The sequence below is a fragment of the Anabrus simplex genome, chromosome 2, assembly GCF_040414725.1.
Source record: "Anabrus simplex isolate iqAnaSimp1 chromosome 2, ASM4041472v1, whole genome shotgun sequence".
Lineage (NCBI taxonomy): Eukaryota > Metazoa > Arthropoda > Insecta > Orthoptera > Tettigoniidae > Anabrus > Anabrus simplex.
The window spans coordinates 749,717,584-749,743,476 of NC_090266.1; the positions used below are offsets into that span (position 1 = coordinate 749,717,584).

The window sequence follows — 25,893 nt, forward strand, 5'->3', positions numbered from 1 at the left end:
ACGTATTAGACCCCACTGGCTTTACGAGACGAAAAAAATGAAAAAATAAATGTGGCATACAAGACCCCGTACCCGAAAAGAACGATTCTGCTTTGAAGCGGGTAGAAGCTTTACTGCAGCTCTGATGTCATCACACAAATTTGTGAATAGTTTCGTCTGTATTACCCATGCAATGAAAACACGTGTCGAAGTCATGCGGTACATCTGTGTTTCGTAGTTAAGGAATATCCGCCTCCGTAGCGTAGGCCTACTGCAGCTCTGATGATTTCACACAAATAGGTGAATAGTTTTGTGTCTGACCCACGCATTGCAAGCATGCATCAGTCATGTATATGTGTCTGTGTTTTGTAGTTAAGAATGTCCGCCAGCGTAAAGGTTAGTACAATTAGCTGCCGTTCCCGGGAGCCCGAGTTTGATTCCCAGTACCGTACTGGCAGGGATTTACAAATGGCAGGAAGGTTGATATGTAGTAAAAATGGTACATGCAACTCCCTTCGAATGGGGACCTGTCTAAAAATAGCTGTACCACCTCAGGATGAGGAAGCAAGTTTACTTTAGTTAAGAAATATTCACCGCTGATGCTATTAAAATAGCAGGCGAGATCATTAACAAATAGATTGTTTAATATCTCGTAAGTCTGGCCAATATAGATTTTTCTGGAGAGAAGAAGGTTTAAATCCAATCTGTTTTACTCGCCAATGTACCTAAAAAAAAAAAGTAATAATAATAATTATTTTATGTCCCCACTTAATGATTTTCGGAGACTCCAAACAAAACGTACTATGCTTTAAAAAAAAATTGAGACAATGATCGTACGAAATTCAATATTATGATAATAAAACGCATTACTGCCACACCTGTAGATATCCATAAATGCAGTAAACTTTCCTGTTATTTATTTTTAATCTTCCCGTCGTGGAACTTCTGGCACTATGCGGGCACTTGATAGCATACCTAACCTAAAAAATGCAGTCCCTCTTATCTCATTTGCAGCTGTTTAGGTAAATCCTGGTGTGATAAATGTGGAGAACAAGCATGCAATATACTTAAACATAAGGGTTTGGCTTTCTACAGCCGCAATTATCCAAAGAACGCTTCGAGTCACTATGTATTATTCAGAAGTACAACTCGTAACATACGCTAGTTATCAGCTGGTGGCTTTGCACGCTTTCTACAGCATGGCTTTATTCGGAAGGAGTGGCTTCATACACCAACTGAGAATATCGGAGACCATCTCCAGAAACCATTTGGGAATAGATTCTCACTGTTTGGACTCTAAAGTTGGACGGGACCTCGAATGCCCTCGATGCACGGCTGACGAGATGGTGTGAAGATGTCATCATTTGGATTGACAACAAACCGGTAGCAGGCAAGTTGGTGGCACAAGGCGATAATTCAAATGAAAGCAGTGATTAGGTTTATTCAGGTTTACTGTGTGGTAGGCCTACTGCTCAACTGAGAAAGACAAATGACTGGCCATTAAGTTCTTTTGTATCAATATTGCATAATATGATAATACCATACCCTTATCGCTTTTCTCTACGGGGTAAAGTATAAAAGAGACAAATCTTCACAGCGAGTTTTTATGACCGTATCCCCTTTCTCATGTCAATCTAATCAGAGGAACGAGATGAAACAAATGAAGTGATATGAGTAACTAAAACTGACTATATTTACTTTATACGTAGACCTAAAAGTCGTGTTCACCATTTATTGTCTTTTTACATTTAGAAATACTGCCTTCCAACAAAAATAGATAGTATAACTCAAATACATTCATAAGTTTATTAAAGAATAGTGTAGAATGTTTACATGTATAATTTATAGCTCTCTATAGCCTACAAGCCATGTGTTCACTGGACAAAATTTGAGGTTATCGCATATTGGACCCCCTTACGTTTTTTGGCTGTAAAAGTGGAAAAAGAAAAGGGGGCAGGGATCTAATATGTGAGTAAACATGGTATGCGCGAGAAGACATGCCACATGGTGGTACATTAATAACTGCTGTAGTTGCCGCGATTTTTAATGCAAGCATCCAAACATACATGCACTGTGTCCTACAGGTGCCGTATGTCATTTTGTGGGATGGAGTCCCATGCCTGTTGAACTTGGTCAGTCAAATCAGCAACAGATAATGCTGGTATTGGAAGGCACAGGATTTGTCATCCCATAATGTCCTATACGTGCTTAATGAGCAAAAGGTATGGTGATCCTGAAGGCCAAGGCAACTGGTCAACACTCTGTATAGCACTTTGGAAGACATTTCTTTCTGCTATTTGCTTTACGTCGCACCGACACAGATATGTCTTACGGCGACGATCGGATAGGGAAGGCCTAGGAATTGGAAGGAAGCGGCCGTGGCCTTAACTAAGGTACAGCCCCGGCATTTGCCTGGTGTGAAAATGGGAAACCACGGAAAACCATCTTCAGGGCTGCCGACAGTGGGGCTCGAACCCACTATCTCCCGATTACTTTGGAAGACAGAAGCGGTATGAGGACCTGTTGGAAAACACCCCCTTGAATACTGCAATTTGATGGCAGCACAACTGGTTCAATCACCAGTCGAACATACAAAATCCGCCATCAAGTTTATTGGGATAACGACGTGAGTGCCCCTGCTGTCAAAGGAAATCACTCCCCTCACCACACCTCCTGGTGAAAGCACTTGTAGACAGTGTTTTATATGGCGATTATGGCAATAATGCCATTTTGGAATGAATCCCAGTTCGAGGGTAATGATAGCAACATTGAAAGTTATCTGAGTGTGAAGAGCATTGAAGAATATGAGAGTGAAAGTGGCATGTCAGGTCCTTCCAAACGCATGCAGCTGGTGACACAAAAGAACCGTAGAGATTGGAAATTGGAGAATAAAGGCATTAATACTGATACACAGGGTGGTTCACCAGCCCCTTGCAACTTAGTTTTACGGATCCTGCCATATTTACTCCAATTCTGAAATATATCAGTCCCTCTCCGTAAACTGGCATAATATAACGAGATGTGTGTTTATGGGATAGAAGACAGCAGGAATCGTGAGCACCACTATTAATTAATTATGGGTACCTCAAACGAACCCGTAAAACGAGCACAGATACGAAGAACACGTAGCTTACAACAGGACACGCACATATAGACCAGGAACAGATACCATGATGGTGGACTGTGCTCCAAGGTTCAAATCTCATGGAAAGGTTTTTTTTCTTTTTTTCTTTCTTTTTTTCTTTCACAGCTAGTTGGCTGGGATGTGGCAAGGTTGCATAGTTAATACTTTCCACAGACTGCTTTGTTTATTTGGCCCTGAAAAGGGCCTTTGGTATGATAGAATATGGTATGATGGAATATGGTATGGAGCTAGGTTGGAAGAGGCTAGGGAACAAGTGACAGGATTTCAGTTACCTAAGTCTTAATGCAGCACCTGCTCGAACTGACGATCTCCGCGATTGATACAGAGCTGTACACGATGTTGTAAGGACCGTCTGGCACGTTGCAACATCTCCTGTGTAGCAGATCAGCATGCCTCGGTGATGAGTGTCTAAGGTGACCAGGATTGCTTGGCTCCTGTGCATACACCAGTTGTTTCTCATGGTCCCACAGAAACATCCAGGGGCATAAGATGAAAATGAAAATCCACAGCCTGTTTCCAGTCAATCGACCGGGTCAGGAATGGAACGAATAAAGCCCCCATCTAGTGGCGAGGAAAGGAAGTGTGCCGACTGCCGAAGCCTGTCGCCCTCCTCTGGGGCAATGATTAATGAATGACAGATGAAATGAAATGATATTGCAGAGTGTTGCTGGAATGAGTTACGACAGGAAAAACCAGAGTACCTGGAGAAAAACCTGTCCGCCTCCGCTTTGTCCAGTGCAAATCTCACATGGAGTGAACATGATTTGAACCACGGAACCCAGCGATGAGAGGCTGGCCGGCGTGCTGCAGCCTGAGCCATGGAGGCTTTTATGAACGACCTGCATAAGCAGAAACGTATGAGGAAGTGAGTATTTTATGTATGTTTTATGCATCTTTTTGTGCGACATGTACGCTCAACCTTTTTTTTTTTTTGTAGAATATGCTTTACATTGCAAGGACACAAATAGGTCTTATGGTGGCAATGGGATAGGAAAGGGTTAGGAGTGGGAAGGAAGCAACTGTGGTCTTACAGGTACAACCCCAGCATTTGCCTTGTGTGAAAATGGGAAGCTACAGAAAACCACTTTCAGGGCTGCCGACAGTGGGGTTCGAACCCACTATCTCCCGAATGCAAGCTGATAGTTACTACATGACCCAAGCCACTCGGCCAATTGCTCGATGCTCAAACTACTGACAGGCAAATTAAATCTGATTCCACAGTCAACAATGTGGCCATTTATTGTGATTTGAATGGGTTAAAACTGTATTTACACAAAAAGTGACAATAGCAGATGTTAACAATTTTGTATCAGTCTCCTCCTGTATTACCACAGCTGACTGGACACATGACTAAACGCCACACACCACAGCACCATGTAGAGTTCATGGCTATGCAGCGTTCCAATGCCTGAAGTCTTTCAACAAAACAGTGAAATTCAATCATATTGTCAGTATAATCTGATGGAAGCCACTGGTATAGTGATGTCCTTCTCCATAAATTTAAGCCCATCCAGCGCACAAAATATTCTGAGTGACCTCTACTTGCTTCCCTACAATATCAAGCTTTGTGCAATTTCACGCACTTTAAACACTATCAATTTAAGATTTATAGCATTGCCATTGCCTCTTGTTTTTCGAACCCACCCTAGAACTTGTATGTCCACATTTGCATATTTTCCTTTCTTCACACTGCCGAAGGAATTAGATATTTTCTTTGCTCCCAATAATTTCTCTCTCTGGTTACGCCAATAATGAATCATACGCAGCTGCACTCCATATTTTCAACTCACCACTCCCACTCGCATTTTCTACAGCATATTCTAATAGTTTCAACTTGAAGCATGCCATAAATCTTGTTCTCTTGCTCATTTTCACTCCTGCTTGTGAACTGGATGTTCCCAACTACACACTACGTGCAGCCGTGCAGAATGTGGAGCTCATAAGCTGGAAGGGCTTTGAGTAATCTAGAGTCGGGGAAAGAGTAACAAAGGCCAAAGCCCATGCACATGTGGTGCATAAGCATGGGATTTACCGTTACCTAAAATGTTGCACTTGCTGCCTGGTCAATTGAAAGATTTTTTGTGATTTTTTTTCCAAGTATACTTTTAACCCCCAATAATAGTTGAAACTTAAGGGGGACAGAGAGAGGGCATGTTATAGACCAGTAAATACGGTATCTATCTATCTATCTATCAACTTTCGACTTGGTATACCTAAACCTCGGTAAAAATTAGAAACGAGGCAAAACTTTGATGTATACAAAAATACTATAATTTTATTTATACATAATTATATAAAAGAACACTGTTATTGAGAGTGTGTGTGTTGTATTTGATTGGCCCCAAGTCAGGTTTCATTCTTTGTATGGAAGAAGGTGATTCGTAAATCATTAACTTATGCTGTACATCATAGTATAAATAAACATTTTTTAACTGAAAATCAACAAAACATTTTACATACAGCACAGCATTTTGATAATCCTAAATACATTACTCATCAGCAAAATTGCTGATGATGATACTTGTTTAAAGGGACCTAACATTGAAGGTCATCGGCCACCCAAACAAAATTGAACAAGCCTGAAGAATACATTCAAGTTCCATACAAAACTCTCAAAACATTTCCAAATATTGAAAAATGCAGATAAATTTTAAAGAGTAAAACAGGAAAATATTTATCATTTCTAGTGACTAAGTAGCAAATACTGGGTGATAACTAATAAATTTTGCGGTGTGATTTCATCTCTCTAATCAATCATCTGATACTCAACACGGTTAGCTGTGTTGATTCTGTTACACAGGTGAAAGCAATGGGAAACTACAGCTGTAACTAACACCTGAAGACATGCAGTTCTCTCTGTATACTGTAATGATCAGGAAGGCAGAGTAGAAGAGGTTTTCAATGCAGCAAATCTTTTCATCATCCAAGTGTGTAAAAACATAACTTTCCTTGATTGATCTTTACGGACTAGTCTTCTTTGTAAATTAAAAAAGAAGATAAATCAAAGAAATTATTAAAATGAACTTGTAATAATCAATAAAACAATATACATCAAAAACTCACACTCTCACAATTCTCGGGACGAACCCATGGAGCATGTATGCGTGTTGTCTGGTCCTTACTGACTGACATCAAGAAGGTACCGTGAGGCTCCCACTGTATATCGCGAACCTCATCGAAATGCCCTCCAACTGGTACAAGAGGCTTCCAATGACCTGATTCCTGAAAAAAATAAACAAAGGAAAAGAATATTAATCAGACAACATAAGGAAGGGCTGATTTTAATGAGGAACTTTAGCACAGTACATGTACGAGTGCGGATCAGATGTAAGCGGAAATTAGTTTTTAAAATTTATTGTATCACCCAAAAAAATACACGTATAGAGATCACTTTTCTACATAGTGTCCAGCTTTCAATTCACATTTGCTCCATCGGTTTGGTAAGTTTTTGATGCCATCCCAGAAAGAAGAGGGGTGTGTGTGGAGACAGTTGCTCCCAAACTCTTCTACACTTGCATCATCATCGAACGACTGTCCGCCTAGGTCTTGTTTGAGTGGTCCAAACAAATGGTAGTCGCAATGAGATAAATATGGACTGTATGGTGTTCCAGAGGTATCCAGTGAATTTCCTCCAGTTTTTCCCGTGTGGAAGATATTAGTTGGTTCCATCACTTTCTGATTCAGCTGCCCTTCTCAGATTAACTTTTTTACAATTTTTTGGTCATGCTTTCTGTCATTTGCATTACCTTCCCAGATAACATTAGATAAATTGTGATCACCACTACAATCACGTTCCTTTCTGTATCCTTCCCCACACAGCTGATCATCTTATCATATAATTCCATGTCAGCATCACCCCTTCCAGGAATGGACAACCCAAAAGGACTGCCCATGCCCATTATCTTCAGAGATGAGTCTTAAACCTGAAATGTTATGTTTCTCATCTTTCACTTTTTCATAGCCTGCAAAATTCTTTTCACCAGTATGAATACTCCACCACATTTCAATTCTATCCTGTCTCTACAAGGAACACTCAAGGTTATAGGTGAAAATTTCCGCATTCAGAGCAACACTTCTCAATCATGATTCAACTTCTATAGTAACATCTGGTAAATATATGTAACTATTAAATTACTCCTCCTCTGTGAACCACATGACTTTGCAGTGGTGAGGAGGCTTGTGTGTACCAATCTGTCAAGAGTCCAGACTAACAAATGGTTCATCGAAAGGGGTGTAGCAGCCTTTCAGAAGTTGCAAGGGCAGCAGTCTAGACGGCTGACTGATATGACCTTGTAATAATACTCAACACGGTTAGCTGTGTTGATTCTGTTACACAGGTGAAAGCAATGGGAAACAACAGCAGTAACTAACACCCGAGGACATGCAGTTCTCTCTGTATGAATGCTGTACTGATGATGGCTTCCTCCTGGGTAAAATATTACGGAAGTAAAATTGTCCACCATTCAGACTTCCGGGTGAGGACTACATGAGAGGGGACAATCATCAGGAACATGGATACCAACATTTTGCGAGTCGGAGCGTGGAATAACAGAAGTTTGAATCGTTGTGGTAGGTTTGAGAATCTGAAAGGGGAAATAGATATATAAAAGTTAGATGTAGTTGGTTTGAGTCAAGCAAGTTGGCAGGAAGAGCAGGATTTTTGGTCAGGTGACTACTGAATTATCAACACAAAATCAAACAGGGCAAATGCAGGAGTTGGTTTCATAATGAATACAAAAACAGAGCAGCGGGTAAGCTACTACAACCAGCATATTGAAAGGATTATTGTTGTCAAGATAGACAATAAACCAATGCCCACCACAATATTGCAGGTCTATATGCCTACAAGTTCAGCAGATGATGAGGAAATCAAAAGAATATATGAAGAGATAGAAGATTTAATACAATATGCAAAAGACGAGAATTTGTGATGGCAGATTGTAATACAGTGGTACGCCAAGGAAGAGAATGTAATGCAGTAGGAGAATTCAGACTGGGACAGAGGAATGAAAGAGGAAGTCGGTTGGTTGAATTCTGCACCGATCATAATATAGTCCTTGCTAGTACTTGGTTCAAACATCACAAATGACGGATGTATACGTGGACGAGGCCTGGAACACTGCGAGCTCATTATGATTAGGCAAAAATTTTGAAACCATGTGTTGGATTGCAAGACCTTCCCAGGAGCAAACAAGGAATCTGGCCACAACTTGTTGGTCATGAAACACCATCTGAAATTGAAGAAATTTAAGAAAGGATGGAATGCAAGGAGATGGGATCTCGACAATTTGAAAGAAAAGAGTGTGATAGATTATTTCAAGGAAAATGTTGCCCAAGGACGAAACGAAAAGGCTGAAGGAAAACAAAATAGAGGAAGAATGAGGTCAGTAGGGCTGCTGAAGAAATGTTTGGAAGAAAAGAAAGATCACCTAAAAATCAATGGATAACTCAGGAAATACTAGACCTGATTGATGAACGACAAAAATACAAGAATCCAAAAAATTAAGAGGGCAGAAAAGAATACAGGCAATTAAAGAAAGAAGTAGATAGATAGTGCAGGACAACTAAGGAAGAATGGCTGAAGGAGAAGTGCAAGGATGTTGAAGGCTGTAGAAAAGGGAGATGCTGCATACAGGAAAATCAAGGAAACCTTTGGAAAAAGGAAAACTAGGTATATGAATATTACAAGCTCATATGGAAAATCACTCCTAGGGAAAGTAGACAAGACAGAACGATGGCAGGAACATATCCAACAGTTTATCAAGGTAAAGACATAGATGATATGGTTCTGGAACAAGAAGAGGCTGTTGATGCTGATGAAATGGGAGACCCAATATTGAGGTAAGAATTTCACAGAGCTTTGAGAGATCTAAATACAAACAAAGCACGTGGAATTGATGATATTCCCTCAGAATTACTGACTGCCTCAGGAGAAACTAGCATTGTAAGGCTATACCATTTAGTGTGTAAGATGTATGAGACAGGAGAAGTGACATCCAATTTTCAGCAGAATGTTGTTATATCTATTCCCAAGAAAGCCAGTGCTGACAGGTGTGAAAACTACTGCAACATTAGTTTAATATCTCATGCCTGCAAAATTTTAACATGTATTATTTAAAGAAGAATTGAAAGAAAAGTTGAAACTGAGTTAGGAGAAGATCAATTTGGCTTCAGAAGAAATGTAGGAACACGTGAAGCAAACCTGACTTTATGTCTGATCTTATAGGATCAAATTAAGGACAAGCCTACGTACATGGTGTTCGTAGATCTAGAAAAGGCATTCGATAATGTTGACTGGGCCAAGCTATCTGAGATTCTGAAGGTGATCGGGATCAGATACCGAGAAAGAAGAATTATCTACAATCTGTATAATCTGTACAATCTGCAGTGATAAGAATCGAGGGCTTTGAAGAAGCAGCAGCAATCCAAAAAGGAGTGAAGCAAGGATGCAGTTTGTTCTCCCTCCTTTTCAGTGTTTACGTAGAACAGGCAGTAAAGGAAATCAAAGAGGAATTTGGAAATGGAATCACAATCAAAGGAGAGGAAATCAAAATGATATCTTTACTTTATCTGAGACTGCAGAAGATCTAGAGAAATTGCTGAATGGTATAGACGGAGTCTTGCTTATGAAGTACAAGATGAAAATAAAATAAGGCGAAAACAAAGGTAATGGAGTACAGTCAAATGAAGTCAGATGATGCAGGTAATATTAGATGACCGAGCAAGTGGCCGAGCGATTAGGGTCGTGTGGCTGTAAGCTTGCAATCAGGAGATAGTGGGTTCGAACCCCACTGTTGGCAGCCCTGAAGATGGTTTTCCGTGGTTTACCATCTTTGCACCAAGCAAATGCTAGGGTTGTACCATAATTAAGGCCACAACCGCTTCCTTCCAATTCCCAGCCCTTTCCTATCCCATTGTTGTCATAGGACCTATCTGTGTCTGTGTAACGTAAAGTAAACTGCACAGAAAAAAAAATATATGTTAGATGACGAAATGAAGTCTTAAAAGAAGTAGATGAATATTGTTAGTTGGGTAGTGAAATAACTAATGACAGCAGAAGGAAGAAGGAGCTAAAATGCAGATTAGGACAGACAAGGAAGGCCTTTCTTAAGAAACTGAATTTGCTCACTTTGAACATTGATATAAGAATTAGAAAGATGTTCTTGAAGACTTTCATCTGGAGCACTGCATTGTATGGAAGTGAAATATGGACGATAACTATCTCAGAAAAAAGATAATAGAAGCTTTTGAAATGTGGTGTTACAGAAGAATGTTGAAGGTGAGATGGATAGATCGAATCATGAATGTTAGGACACATCTTAAGACACCCAGGACATGTTCAGTTGGTTTTTGAGGGAAGGGTAGGCAGTAGGAACAGTAAGGTAGACCAAGGTATGAATATGACAAGCAGATTACAGTAGATGTAAGATGCAGCAATTATGTAGAGATGAAAAGGTTAGCACAGGATAGGGTGGCATGGATGCTGCAGCAAACCAGTGTATGGACTGATGATTCAAGCAACATAATATTAAATTAATTTATCTTGTTCCTTACAATACTTCTACAGTTGAACACTAACAACTTTAGTTTGTCCTTGACTTCCACCTCCATGTACTCTCATCACTGCTTCCTAGTCCTTTCCCTGAATCTACCATCCTGTAACCCTTCTAAATGAACTCGCTAATTTATACGTACCCATGTGGTTCAAGAGAGGGCCATCTGAGTGCAGAACCCTATCTCCTACCCGCCCAGTGAGATTTACAAATCTCACTCCCAGTTTCTCATGTACTCTCTCCATAGTGACCCTAAAATCCCCAAACAGCCTCCAGTCGGTATTGCTCCTACACAACATCTCCCTCATAATAATCACCGCTCCCTTAAATTTATCCCGTGCTGTATTAACCAGATCCCCCAAAGACATTGGTATTTATTCTTGCATGCCTTACATTGTTGGTACAAACATGAGAAACTATCACTTTATCCTCACCCTCTTCCTTCACTTCCATTTTCCTTAACATCTGTCTTAACCTAATTCCTGGATAACACTCCAAGCTCGTTCCCTTTCCTCCACACACTTCCCCCATGTGCCTAACAATGGAGTCTGCAATGACCACAGCCTCAAGCCCCCCACCCCCAACTCACCAGATCCCCTCCTCTCCTGGTCTCCCTTATCTTCCCTGATGGCTGCAGAAGATTTTCCCCCTTCCTTTTCACCATCTAATGACCCAGCTCCACCTCCTTCTTCCTATCCTCAACTTGTTTCCCTTTCCTACCTTTCTCTTTCCTCTTCTGTAATGCTTGGATGTACTCCATCTTCCCTCCAATGTTCTACCAGCAGTGACTCAAACCGATTCCTTACCAATACTTCTAAAATCCTCCGCTGACTAGTTCCATTAGCACCAATTTAATTTCCCTTTAAAACATTTGCCCACTTGTCTTCCACAACTTTCTCCCTTACTTCCCCTCCCTCTAACCTACCTATCATACACCGTAAATGGTTCGAGGGAGACCTACCTTCCTTACTGCCCTCTGTTAGGAGCCTAATTATCTCCTCAAATCCAACTATCTATCTCCTCCCTCATACTCCGTAATGCCCATTCATACCAGCAGAGCTAAACCTGCATTTCTCAGTCATTCTTTAATCTTAATCACAGAAATATGAAATATTATGAAAATACTAGCAAGATACCCGTGCTTCGCTACAGTATTTTACTGAAATTTAGAATTGAATGCTTATTGTTTTATACATAATCCGCCGAAATTTGCGATCTGACTCGTTTTCTGAGAGAATACGCCAAAAAATCGCGATCTGGCTCGTTTTCTAATAAATTACGGCAAGTTTCCTCCCATTTTTCAATCTTCTTTCCAGCAATCGATTTCGTACTTCCCGGGATAGTTCCAGGTATTCCACCATGTCAGTTGGGTCCCTAAATCTTTGCCATCTTTTCCTATAAGCATTTTTAACACGTTGAGTGCCGAGCCGATTGTAGCACACTATTCCACTAGTGCCAGGCATGTTTTTGAATTGCATTCCGCTGGTGCCAAAGCAATTGTACGCGTTGTAGTCTGTTTATATAATCTTGGGATGTATTTATATGATGTACTAAGTAAATTTTATCTCACCATACCATGGTCATGTGTGACGCAATATGGCGTCACATCAATTTTTAGGAAAGATAAAATGTAGCGTGACGCCGTATGGTGTCACAGAAGTTTTTGTCATGGAATGTGCAATACGAATTTCAAATACGGAATATTTATTTGCTAATTCAAATTAACGCAATATTTATGAAAACCTAGTACAATGCAAAACAAGTACTTATATTACATTACATATTGTTGTGAACAATTTTCTGATAACTCTAAACAATGAAAATATGCGTCTCGGCACGCCCGAGTTCTTGTTACTCGTAATTTTTCAAACCTTACTGGCATCGTTGTTCAAACATCGTCCTTTGTACACTTGTTTCATGTGCTATTTTCATATTTACGTTTTGCACATCTGATCGGGAAGTTAAGGGGAACGCGCTAACTATGCGCTACCTGGCTGCTAGCGCAGCTCGACGCAGCCCGGTTGGTTCACGTCCACTGCTTCGCTCCTCCCTACCTCTCCGCCACACCCCGATACTCCCGCGGCACTTCTAATTTTATGACTATTTATTTGTTCAATTTTGGCGTTTAAACTTGCGCTGGGTACATGCAGTTTTCACCTTAGCATTCTACTGCCTCCCACGATTATTCCTACCTAATTTCAACCGAATCCGAGTGTAACACATGTATGTGTCCCCTCGTAAGATTATTACCAATATCTTCCATTTTTTATATTTTTGCACAACTATATAAACTGAGTGATAATACGTACGTAAACGAGGAATAAACAATGCCTGGTGCACTTTCACCTGTGACAATGACCACTGGCCAGTCAGTGGCTTCGGAAGAATACTGTGGAGCCACATGGTGGCATAGAGTAAAAATACATAGCTGGAATAGACCCTGAAGTTCGCCCTTCATGTAGTACAAATTTTACGCGCATAGATGTCACAGCTGATTATCTATGGTGCATCGCCTGAAACTCAACTCTGCCGCCATATGGCGTCACGCCAACTCTGATATCAAGAACGGTGTGCCGCCATATGGCGTCACGCCATCTCAAATTTGAAGACCACCGTGACGCCATATGGCGGCATGTGGCACCCAACGTGTTAATATGGATCAAATCCTTGAGGAGATCCAGCGAGGTGTCATCTTGGGTGCCTTGGTGATACTGAACCCATGACCGGACTGCATTCTTAGTCATTACCCATCCAGGAACCGTTTCCAGCGCAGTCCGCACATTTGACGACGGTCCAGAATATTATTATTATTATTATTATTATTATTATTATTATTATTATTATAGATGGTCTGTACCCCACAGCAAGATGCAAGACCGCTACTTGGCGGTAAATTACATCTTCTGCCATTGTCATTGTTGACAATGTGACCAGCACCATTGTCGCGTACAGGCAAGTGTACGGGATTTCTGGTGATACGAATGACATACTTCCCTCCATTATTGACCTTATTATAGAGGTGAACAATTGGACGGTCAATCTCATTCCTATCGTTTATTTCAAATGTGTTTAAATTTTTATTTATATGCCAGGAGAATCTACTGTAATCTAAGAACGTTCTCCGAAGGAAAAATGGCTCTTGCAAACGAACCCAAGATAAAAAATGATCGGTTTATGATCAGAATAAGTACATTGAAAATCTACAGCCTGTTTCCAGTCATTCGACAGGGTCAGGAATGGAATGAATGAAGTCCCCATCTATCGGCGACAATAGGAATTGTGCCGGATGCCAAAACCTGTCGCACTCCTCTGGAGCAATGATTAATGAATTACAAATGAATTGAAATTATATTGGACAGTGTTGCTGGAATGAATTATGACCGGGAAAACCGGAGTATACGGAGAAAACCTGTCCAGCATCTGTTTTGTCCAGCACAAATGTCACATGGAGAGACCAGGATTTGAACCACGGAACCCAGCTGTGAGAGGCCGGCGCGCTGCGGCCTGAGCAACGGAAGCTCCTTATAAATACATTATGAACAATAAAATCAATTGGTCTCACCTCCTTTTATACCCCACCGGCGTTAAGTTTATTTACCCCCCCCCCCCCCCCCGCCCCAAGTAAAAACCTAAAAGAAGGCGTGTTTCTTTATGTTTAAAGGAGATTCCAAACACCAATGTTCATGTCTATTACCTTCAGTTTAGAGATAAAAATAATTCAATTTTCTTCACATTCACACTCCTACCCCTAAGTGAATTTTCCGGCAAAAAATACTTGTTTCTTTAATAGTAAAGGATCTTCTAAATACCAATTATCACGACTAACTTCTTCAGTTTTTGATTTATGTGTCCTCATGAAAGGAATTCAACTCCTTTTCACTCCCGCCCCCCCAAGATGATTCCCCCCCACAAAACGGGTTTTCCTTTGTTTTTAAAGGAGATCCAAATACCAATTTTCACGTCTGTAGGCCCAAAAAACTTGAGTTTTTATTAGATGTAAGTATTCTCATACAATTAAATCAATTTTTCAATTCTTTCAACTCCCCCCCCCCTCCCGATTAATTGGATTTTCCGAGAATACGCGTTTCTTTACTTTTAAAGCAGATTCCAAATATCAAATTTCACGTCTATAACATCTTCATTTTTGAGATAACAGTAGCCTAATTAAAAGAATTCAACACAATTTTCAGTCACTTTTACACCCTCCCCCCTCCAGCCAAGTGGTATTTCCTAAAACTAAAAATACACGATTCTTTATTTTTAATAGAGATATAAAATCCCATTTTTTTACTTCTGTAACATGTTAAGTTTTTTGAGATATACTGTACAAGTTCTCATTTTAAAATTTCACCTCCTTTTTAGTTCCCCTTCAGAGGAGTTTCCAAAAGCAAATCACCTATGTTTCTTTACATTTACAGGAGATTCCAAATACCACTTTTTACGTCTGTAACATTCTACGTTTCTCAGATATTTTGTAGATATAGTCTTTCAAAAAATTCACCCCAATTTGTCACTCCTGTTTAACCGCCGTTAATTGGATTTTCCAAAAACAAAAAAATACGTGTTTATTTTTAAAGGAGATCCCAAACACCAATTTTCAGGTCTGTAATATCTTCAGTTTCTGAGATATAAGTATCCTCATTAAAGGCACTCAACCCCTTTATCACCCCTTTTCACCCCTCCTATTGGGATTGCCCAAAAACAAACAATAATACGTGTTTCTTTATTTTTAATGAAGATTCTAAATACCAATTTTTACATCTATAAACTTGAAAAGTTTTGAGATATACACTCATTTTAAAAATTCACCCCCTTTTCACCCTCCCATTAATTGGATTTTCCAAAAACAAAAAATACATGTTTCTTAATTTTTAAAAGAGATCAAAAGTACCAATTTTCAGGTCTGTAATATCTTCAGTTTCTGAGATATAAGTACCGGTATCCTGATTAAAGCCATTCAACCCCTTTTTCACCCTTTTTCACCCCCCTAATCGGATTTTCTGAAAACAAAAAAATACGTGTGTCCTTATTTTTAAAGAACATTTTAAATACCAATTTTTACATCTGTAAACTTTTAAAGTTTTGAGATACAGATACACTCATTTTAAAATTTCACCCCCGTTTTCACCACGTTAGCAGCGGTATATCCAAAAATCCTCTCTTAGCGATCACCTACATCTTAATATGAATGTATCCCCAAAATTTAATTTCTTTATGTCCAGTAGTTTTGGCTCGGCGATGATGAATCAGTCAGTCAGTCAGTCAGTCAGTCAGTCAGTCAGGAAAAGTTATTTTATATATATAGATGAATATAAATTAAAATGATTTATTCTGTGAATAAAAAAATGTGTACCTAAGAAAAGAAATACTGTATACTACTCAAGAATTACAAGGTAACAAGGCAAGCAAGATACTAAACAATAAAATAACTACACTACAATTCTCCTTGGGTATATCCCAATGATAAAACAATAGGAGTAACAGGTTGATAAACTACAGAAATGCAGTTTAAACTAAATAGTATGTGTAAATAAGAAGACTAATTATTATTATTATTATTATTATTATTATTATTATTATTATTATTATTATTATTATTATTATTAATTATCCTACCATGCGGTTACAAAAATGAAAACAGTCATTAATTGATAAGTATAACATTAACACTGTAACATACCTGTAAGAGAACACAATATTAACAGAATGTATTTTATAGTGTTCTAAACGTTATATTATTTCATGCTTTGACAGACTGAAAATCTTCAAGGTTATAATAACAGAGTTGATACAGAAGAAGAATGGCTTCCTTCTTAACAAAAACAAACATGCTGAAATATAGAAAGGATTACACAGGGATCACACAGCAATAGAGCATGCTATCAACGCAACTCCAACATTCAGTTCAGGTTATTCTTTCTCTGTTCAATTTCTAATCATCTGTGTTTATATTAATATTCATTGAATGTACCATTTATTAACACAATTTCAATAGTTATTTCAGGTTACTCCTCCTAATTTTGTATACTGCATGTATCACAAATTATGAAACGGTTACAATAAACAATACCCTCTCCCTAATCTATGGTTTTCGAGATTAAGGGAGACGGGTATCTTTGACTTTGACTTTGAAAAAAAAAATAGAGCATGCATGATACTATCTAATAAAATAACTACACTGCACTTATCCATATCCTAAATTTAACAGGGTTAACTGAAACAATGGAAATGTCGTTTTTACAAATACTTAAATTCTTAGACTGATTATTTCTTTTTGTACTATGTGCAACAGAAACTACAACTGCCCTAGATAAATGCAGTTTAAACTAAATAACATATATACTGAATCTAGAACTGAACAGGTTACTATTATTATCGTCATCCTACTACACAATAACAGAAATGAATATTGATATTAAATGCTGAACAACAGATGGATTGGTGCTTTTTGGCATTTTAAAAAAAAAAATCCGCCTTTACAATGCACTTCTTTTCAGAATAACAATTTTCTAATAAAATGGGTTATGTTTCATTCCCATGGGGACATCAGCCATAATCATAAGACAAAATACACAATAAATAGAACATGGTTAAATTTAAAAAAGCACACACATTAAAAGATATTGGGCAGTTCTAATGAGTGTTCTGTCCAATGCCGATTAAAAACATTAAACATTGTCAACTTGCTATGCATGCATGCAATTAGAGTTGAAATTACGTAAAAACTGGTCGCAAAGTGTTCATTTTTTATGCAACTTTCTTTTGGAAAACTTAGACCTACAAATATACTGGAAAAGTTGGATTGCAGAAATGTTACAGCTTAATAGTAATTAAAATACTCATTTATTGGTCTTGAGGGAAGTTCATGTTTCTTATTTGACAGTAGGTTGATTCTATTTTTTGAAGTTGTGAAACAATAGGAGGAGCTTTTCTTAAAAATGTACACAGACTGGGCTTGTCTTTGCAAGATGTAAGAAGGAAGGAGTCTGAAAGGAAGAAACAATAACTGAGAAACGAACTTGACTGATCTTAGGCCGTGGTCAAAGGAGGTGCATTTGAACACTTACATCCATGCCGGTCTTGTGTTGTGATCAGCTCGTGTGCTGTTTTGAACTGAACTGTCTGCAGGCTGATCACATGCCTGCAGCAGCAAACGTGTAGGGGAAGAAATGCAGGGGTTAGTAAGCAGGGAGTGGGAATGAGTAGTTTTGGCCTGTTGCGGAGTTGAGAAGAATTTTTTACTAATCTCATCAAATAAAATATTAATACTTTCAGATATTTTGTTCAAGTTGTAATTTGGATTGCACCTTTGGTCTATATTAATGAATATATACTCAATGTTATTGAGAAGGGTACCTTTGTTGACTAATCAGAGGAGAGATAAATCTTGGTTGATAGAAGTAAATGAATGAATAAATTCAGACATGAGTACATCAACCTACTGTCAAATAAAAAACATGAATCTCCCTCAAGACCAATACATAAAGATTTGAATAATTATTAAGCTGTAATATTTCTACAATCCAACTTTTCCAGTATATTTGCAGGTCTAAGTTTTTGAAAAGGAAATTGCATTAAAAATGAACACTTCGTGACCATTCCCACATATTTTATACTCTAACTGCATGCACAGCAAGTTGACAACGGTTAATGTTTTTAATCGGCATTGGACAGAACGCTCATAAGAACTACCCAGTGTCTTTTAATGTGTGTGCTTTTTTAAATGTATCCTTGTTCTATTTATTGTATATTTTGTCTTATGATTATGGCTGAAAATGTCCCCATGGGAAAGAAACATATCCCATTTTTTAGGAAATTGTTATTCTGAAAAGAATAAAAAGAAGTGTATTGTATAGGTGGATTTTTTAACCAAAAAGTACCATAACACTGTTAAGGTGACAATACGGGGTTAAATATGAAATTTATTTCTTGCAATATAGAACAGATTACACAACAATAAAGCAAGCAAGATACTACCTAATAAAATAACTACACTGCAATTCTAAACTGCACTTAGGCATATCTTTCTCACAACATGTTAACTGAACCAATATAAATGTAGTTAAAACTTCAAACTAACATATTTCAACAGACTTTTTTCCCTTCTGCATGTAAATTAAAACAGCCCTTAAATGCTGAAAGATCGAAAGTACAAACAAAGATGTCTAAAGGTAATTATTGTACAAAATAACTTCTCTCAAACCTATGCCAGAGAGGCTTGAAACTGAAAATTAGTTTGGTACTACTCAACTGTATGTTTTTGGCATTCGGATATTGCAAACAAAAAGATCAGAGTTGCTTTTGGCTCTCCTGCTTTTCTTCCACACAATGGCTTCTACATGCTGCAAAATATGGCTTTTTTTTTTTTCCCCCACAGTTCACAGATATTTCACACACTTCACAGAATAGAATTGATCCATCAGTCAAATACATATCACCACCCAATTCCTCAATGATCTCTAATAATTTTATTTGGCATATTTCAGTTGATACACTATTATCTAGTCGAGGTCTTTCAGTCACGTATTTATCAAGTTGCTCTTCAATACTGGAAAACTGTGCACTCTGCTCTTGGAAAGCTCTACGATCACCGTTACTTTTTAATTTTTCCGTCTTCCTCCAAGCATGAATACATAGTTCCTCAATATCATATTTTCTGCTGGTAACACAATTTCTGATCGTTTTGGCTTCCATCACAGCTTTAGGTTTCTAGCTCATGGTAAATGACCACAAATGCTTTCTTGAATACCTTGCTTGTTAAAACTGATGCTTCTTCTTCTTCTTCTTCTTCTGCCTTAATAGTGATTCAAATCTTAGTGTACTGGTTTTGAGGCATCAGTCTATATGGTCTGGCAATGTGGTTAGCTCGTTTGAATCCCGTTGGCAGAAAAAACTTTCATCATTAGAATGCTGTCCGGCAGGGTGGAAGAGGTGATGGTAGACAATTTCTAATCACTAGATTGCGTACCAAAAGCCTGGGTTTAATTTCAAACCTCTTTACAGGGTTCATACGGAGTGAAGGGCTATGATGCTGCAGATAGTGATTTGTCCATCAGATGGAGATGTTAACCCTGGAGCAGGACCCCTTGGTGTTATTCAACTGGAGTAGGTTATGTGCCAACACTGGATTTCACCCTCACCCATCATCATCATCATCATCATCATCATCATCATCATCATCATCATCATCATCATCATCATCGCAATCATCTCCACCCTAGCCCATTCTCATCTAAAAACCAACGACATTGCTAAGCTGTGGAGATCTGATAAGATATAGGTTTAGATAAGGCTATTGAAAGCAGCAAACTAATTAATAGCATAGCTTAGCACACACATTGTAGCAAGACGAAGTTTGATAAAACAAAGTAAAAATAATATTTGAACAAAATTGAATGTGATCAGCAGCCAAACACTGAACAAGTACATTTCTCTCATGTCACACCTGCTCAAGTGAAGCAAGCCTTCCTGCCTATAAGACTGCGTGCTACTGGCTATGATGGTATTAGTTTTAATATATTGAACATCATCATCATCATCATCATCATCATCATCATCATCGATAAACCCCTTATGTCTGGCATTTATCCTACACAGTGGAAGCAAGCTGTTATTTGCCTGAAACCAGAAAACAGTATCCTGCTTACATACATACATACATACATTAATACATACATACATACATACATACATACATGCATACATACATACATACATACATACATACATACATACATACATACATACATACATTATCATTATAGACTGTTATGCCTTTCAGCGTTCAGTATGCAAGCCTCTGTGAGTTTAATAAATGTCGCCATAGTCTTCTATTTGCAACTAGTGCTGTGGCCTCATTTAGTTCTGTACCTCTTATCTTGAAATCGTTAGAAACTGAGTTTGCCCATCATCGTCTTGGTCTCCCTCTACATCTCTTACCCTCCATAACAGAGTCCATTATTCTCCTAGGTAACCTAACCTCCTCCGTTCGCCTCACATGACACCACCAACAAAGCCAGTTTATGCGTACAGCTTCAGCCATCAAGTTCATTCCTAAATTAGACTATCTCCTCATTCCGAGTACCCTCCTGCCATTTTCCCCAACTGTTAGTACCAGCAATCATTCTTGCTACTTTCATGTCTGTTACTTCTAACTTATGAATAAGATATCCTGAGTCCACCCAGCTTTCGCTCCCGTAAAGCAAAGTTGGTCTGAAAACTGACCGATGTAAAGATAGCTTCGTCTGGGAGCTGACTTCCTTCTAACAGAATACTGTTGATCGCAACTGCGAGCTCACTGCATTAGCTTTACTACACCTTGATTCAATCTCACTTACTATATTACCACCCTGAGAGAACACACAACCTAAATGCTTGAAATTATTGACCTGTTCTAGCTTTGTATCACCGATCTGACATTCAATTCTGTTGAATTTCTTACCTGCTGACATCAATTTAGTCTTTGAAAGGCTAATTTTCATACCATACTCATTGGGCCTATTTTCAAGTTCCAAGATATTTGACTGCAGGCTTTCGGCACAATCTGCCATTAAGACCAAGACGTCAGCATAGGCCAGATTGCTTACTACATTTCCACCTAACTGAATCCCTCCCTGCCATTTTATACCTTTCAGCAGATGAACCATGTAAACTACGAACAGCGAAGGTTGTCTAACCCCTGTAAGTACCCTGAACCAAGAACTCTTTCTACCATCAATTCTCATTGAAGCCCAATTGTCAACATAAATGCCTTTGATTGATTTTAATAATCTACCTTTAATGCCATAGTCCCTCAGTATGGCGAACATCTTTTCCCTCGGTACCCTGTCATGCGCTATCTCTAGATCTACGAAACATAAACACAACTGCCTATTCCTCTCATAGCATTATTCAATTATCTGGTGTATACTGAAAATCTGATCCTGACAATATGAGTTCACCTGAATTGCTCAAAACACTGTTCATTTCCTTTTTCCCTCCCTTCCTAAGATTCTTTATTACTGTACAATAGAAGCGTTATGACTCTGCCACTGAGTAGCCATGGCTTTTCTAAGAATTCGAAGGATCGCATGCTTTGATTCCATTCTGCAGATTTGAGAAACACACAGGCTCTGTACAACCGGTTGTCGCGGCTAGCGATGTGTAGTAAAGAGGCGGTCGTTTATTGTCAACGAGTTCTGTGCGCGTGTGAAAAGAAGCAGCGTGGTTACCGCGATAGTTGCCAGTGCTATCCATTAACTTCCTGTTAGGTTGCGAATGCAACAACCCTTGAGTTTTCGCATTAGACTCTGAGAAAAAGTCTTGGATTCGGAGAAATACGGTATCACTCCAGAGATTTCTGTGGCAAACGCCTCAGCTTTCTTCTTCAAACAGCGTCACCTAACCTAACCGTATATGTAGCCTATGATGAAAACATATTTGAAACGCACTACCCGAAAAATTTACATGTAAATAGCTGTAACTAGACGAGGGAAGATATGAAATATCCTCTAAAATCAGTGATGTACTCTGCCATATCTTGAGGTGTATCACATTCTTACTTAATTTCCGTATATAACATTAAAATTAAGATATCGTTTACTTCAGTCTTTATTTTTAACTTGTTAACAACTGCTATCGGCCACGTTATTTACGCATTTATTACGAAAACATGTTTTCCTCTTTCATTTCCAATTCTCTTTGGAGAACAGCAGTCAATGGGTATTACTAAACTCCAACATCGCCTTTGAATATCAACGAGAGAGCTCGCAAATGCACAAAGTGAGAAAACTATACCGTACCGAAGATGATCGATAGCATTTTGTTGCAAACGTTTCAATTTTCATATTCAAGCAGCGTCACGTATCCTAACTTAACCGTACTATACGTATTATAAAAACACACTTCAAGCGCCAGTAGAGAAATTATACCTTTCTCGCTATAAATTTTCATAATAGCCTTTCCGTAATTTAACCAGGCGCGACAAAATATAAACTAACCTCTGAAATCAATTAAGCACTCTGCCATATCTCAAGGTATATCCCATTCTTACTTAATTGCAGTATTTAGCCTCAAAATTAAGCGGTCGTTTAGTCAGCCTTAATTTTAACGAGTTAACAACCATTATCGGACACGTTATTTACGCATTTATTACGAAAATATGTTCTCTTTCATTTTGAATTTTCTTTACGGAACAACTGTCGACGGATATTACTAATCGACTCCAACATTGCCTTCGAATGTCGACGAGAGAAATCGCTAGTGCACATAGTGAGGAAACGATGCCGAAGGTAATCGATCGCATGCAATATCATCGCTGGGGTGCATAAATATCGGTAATGGAAAAAAACGCACGCGCTTAATCGCTCGTAATAACGGATGCGCCAGTGATAGGGTTCTCGCTAAAACCGAAGGACGATACACAGTTTAATATAGGAATTTTGAAGGGATAGAAAAATATCGTCGCTATAACGGACTTCTACTGTACGTGAATATGCTTAAAAATACGGGTCCACTTTTTCCTGAGTATAGTAGGAGTCTGTTGGTCATTATTTTCCTTTGAGTGCCCAGCTTCTTATCACCAGGTAAAAAAACTTCTTTTGAAGTTCCTTTAGTACTTGTTCTTCTTGCTTTAACTTATTTGGCTTCAGAGGATACACTGTTGTGTTGGGAGTTTCAGTGTATAAATAAAGAGCTTCAGCAAAAAATTAAACAAGGGAACGTAGTCATAACAAAAGCAGATAAAGGAGGAACAATAGTCATACTAAACAAAACTGAATATATTGAAAAAACAGGCTTTTTTCAACAACAATAAATTCAAGGTCATAGATAAAGACCCCACTACACGAATACAGAGAAATTTGAAGGGGATATTTAAACAAATATCCTTCCTTTTAAGTGAGCAAGAAATACAGAAACTTATAAACATGAACCCAGGACTCCCAAAGGCAAGAGCCATGCCCAAACTACACACACAAAAAAGTACCAATTAGACCCATAATTAATTTTTGTAAGAGTCCCACTTATGAAACTTCCTAATTTGTACACAAGTTCTTAACTCACAACTATGTTTTTACACCAAAACTTCCATAAAAAACTCTAGCAATTTTTGTAAGGCAATCAAGAATTTTAAACACACTCCATCTCTTGTCACATGCTCGTTCTACATCAAAGACTTGTACACTAACATCCCCATAGAGGAAACTATCAAGGTCATTAAAACAAATCTGTTCAATCACAAACGTATTAGTGTACCAAAGATAGAGGACTTGATGATCATTCTTAAATTTGTACTTAATCACAATTATTTCAACTTAAACAACAAAATATACCAACAAGACGGCCTCCCCATGGGAGCTCCGACTTCAGGCATCCTAGCCAACAAATATTTAGACCACCTAGAACATTCTCGGAATGTAGTCCATATTAAATGACTTGCCTTTGGTTACGATATCTTGATGATACATAAGCAATAATAAACAAAGATCTTAACGATAGTCAAAATATTTGGAACGTACTGAACACTCTGGACCCAAATATAAAGTTCATGGAAGAAGAAGAAGAAGAAGGAGGAGGAGAAGGAGGAGGAGGTTCCCTTAACTTTTTGGACATTAAAACAACTCGGACAGCAAACCAATTTCAGTTTGGAATACACAGGAAACCTACATTTATGCCAACTACAATTAAAAATAATTCTCTACGTCCTGATTCACACAAGAAATCCGCATATCATAGTTTTGTCAATAGAGCCTTTGAAATCCCAATGACTGAAAAAGAGAGGAATAAAGAGTTTGATTACATTCGTAAACAAGCCTTGTTCAACGGCTTTAGCCTTAGTGTCATCAATGAAATAATCACTAAGCGTAAATATAAACAACAAATAAACCTGATAGAACAGTCGGACAAAACAAAGAAGTACAAAAAATTCACGTACAATAATCCTAAAATTTATGCACTCACGAACTTATTCAAGAACACAATATCAAAATAGCCTTTTCAATGAACAACAATAATAAATATAGATTTTTCAACCATAACACAATTAACAAACACAAAGAGGAAGAATATCAGCAGTCAGGTATATATAAGTTAACACGCAACCAATGCAGGAGCTTGTACGTGGGACAGTCAGGGATGTACATTTTAATAAGATATCATAAACACATTAATGCTGAGAAACAAAGATTCTCTGCAATGGGGGCTCATATGAAATAAACGGGACATAAATTCACTAACATTAAACAAGACCTCGAAATCATCATAAGGATAAATAAAGGAGAAAAGGAGAACTCGTGAACAATCTGGAAAATATCCATATCCTTCTCGATAAATCAGAGAATAAGGACCGGAATTTAAACAACATGAATGAACAAGAAAACCCCCTTTACGAACTCATACTTAAATACAAGGAACTATTAAAAAGAAAACAAACGTATTCAGCAAACAAAAACAACAAGTATGACATCATGATGTCGCAACTAAAATCCTCTCCCCCCCCCGAGAAACAGCTGTTGACGACATGCCCTTGCCTCCCCTTCCCCCACCGGATCACACTAGTAAGCAGGCGTTGGCACACCGCTACTTCACCAGGTCGAGGATGGTAGACACAGACCAACACCAAGCATAGTGAGAGTAGTAAGGACGTACACCAAGTATCGGTAAGTGAAGAATATTCTTAACACACCCCCAACTTCTTAATGAGTCAACATGTAAAATTCAAAACAAAAATACATTTAATGACATTCGCGTATTTTCTGCCAGTTACAGACAATGTGCAAGCTACCCATTTAGATGAATTTGAACACATTGAAACTCCCAACACAACCAGTGTATCCTCCGAAGGAAAATAAGTTAAAGCAAGGTAAACAACCTTCAAAAACATCAAAAGAAGTTTTTATACCTGGTGATGAGAAGCTGGACACTCAAAGGAAAATAACGTCCAACATACTCCTACTATACTCAGTGAAAAGTGGACTAGTATTTTTAAGCGTATTCACATTTTTTTATAAGACATTTTAAGCTATTTTAAGTACTGATAAGTATTTTTAATATGTTAGACGCTAAGTATCACTAAGCAACCACCTTCACCTCTGCCCAATCCACACATAATCCCCTCCCAACAACACTACCTTCCTCCCTCAATTAGTTTGTAAGTTTTTAGTTTCCCATGGGATATTTCTTAAGAATGACTAAAGAACACACATGTGCTTACTTTTAATGTATTATCACCAAAGCTCC

General features: G+C 38.4%; 1 protein-coding gene across 1 annotated transcript in view; it reads right to left on the reverse strand.

Annotated features, from left to right (window-relative positions):
• Positions 1-25,893, reverse strand: part of Elp2 (elongator complex protein 2) — a 273,780-nt gene that overhangs the window by 118,009 nt on the left and 129,878 nt on the right. The window contains exon 6 of the mRNA XM_068226276.1: positions 6,188-6,346. Within this exon, the coding sequence (XP_068082377.1) occupies positions 6,188-6,346 (159 nt within the window). The remainder of the gene's footprint in view (positions 1-6,187; positions 6,347-25,893) is intronic.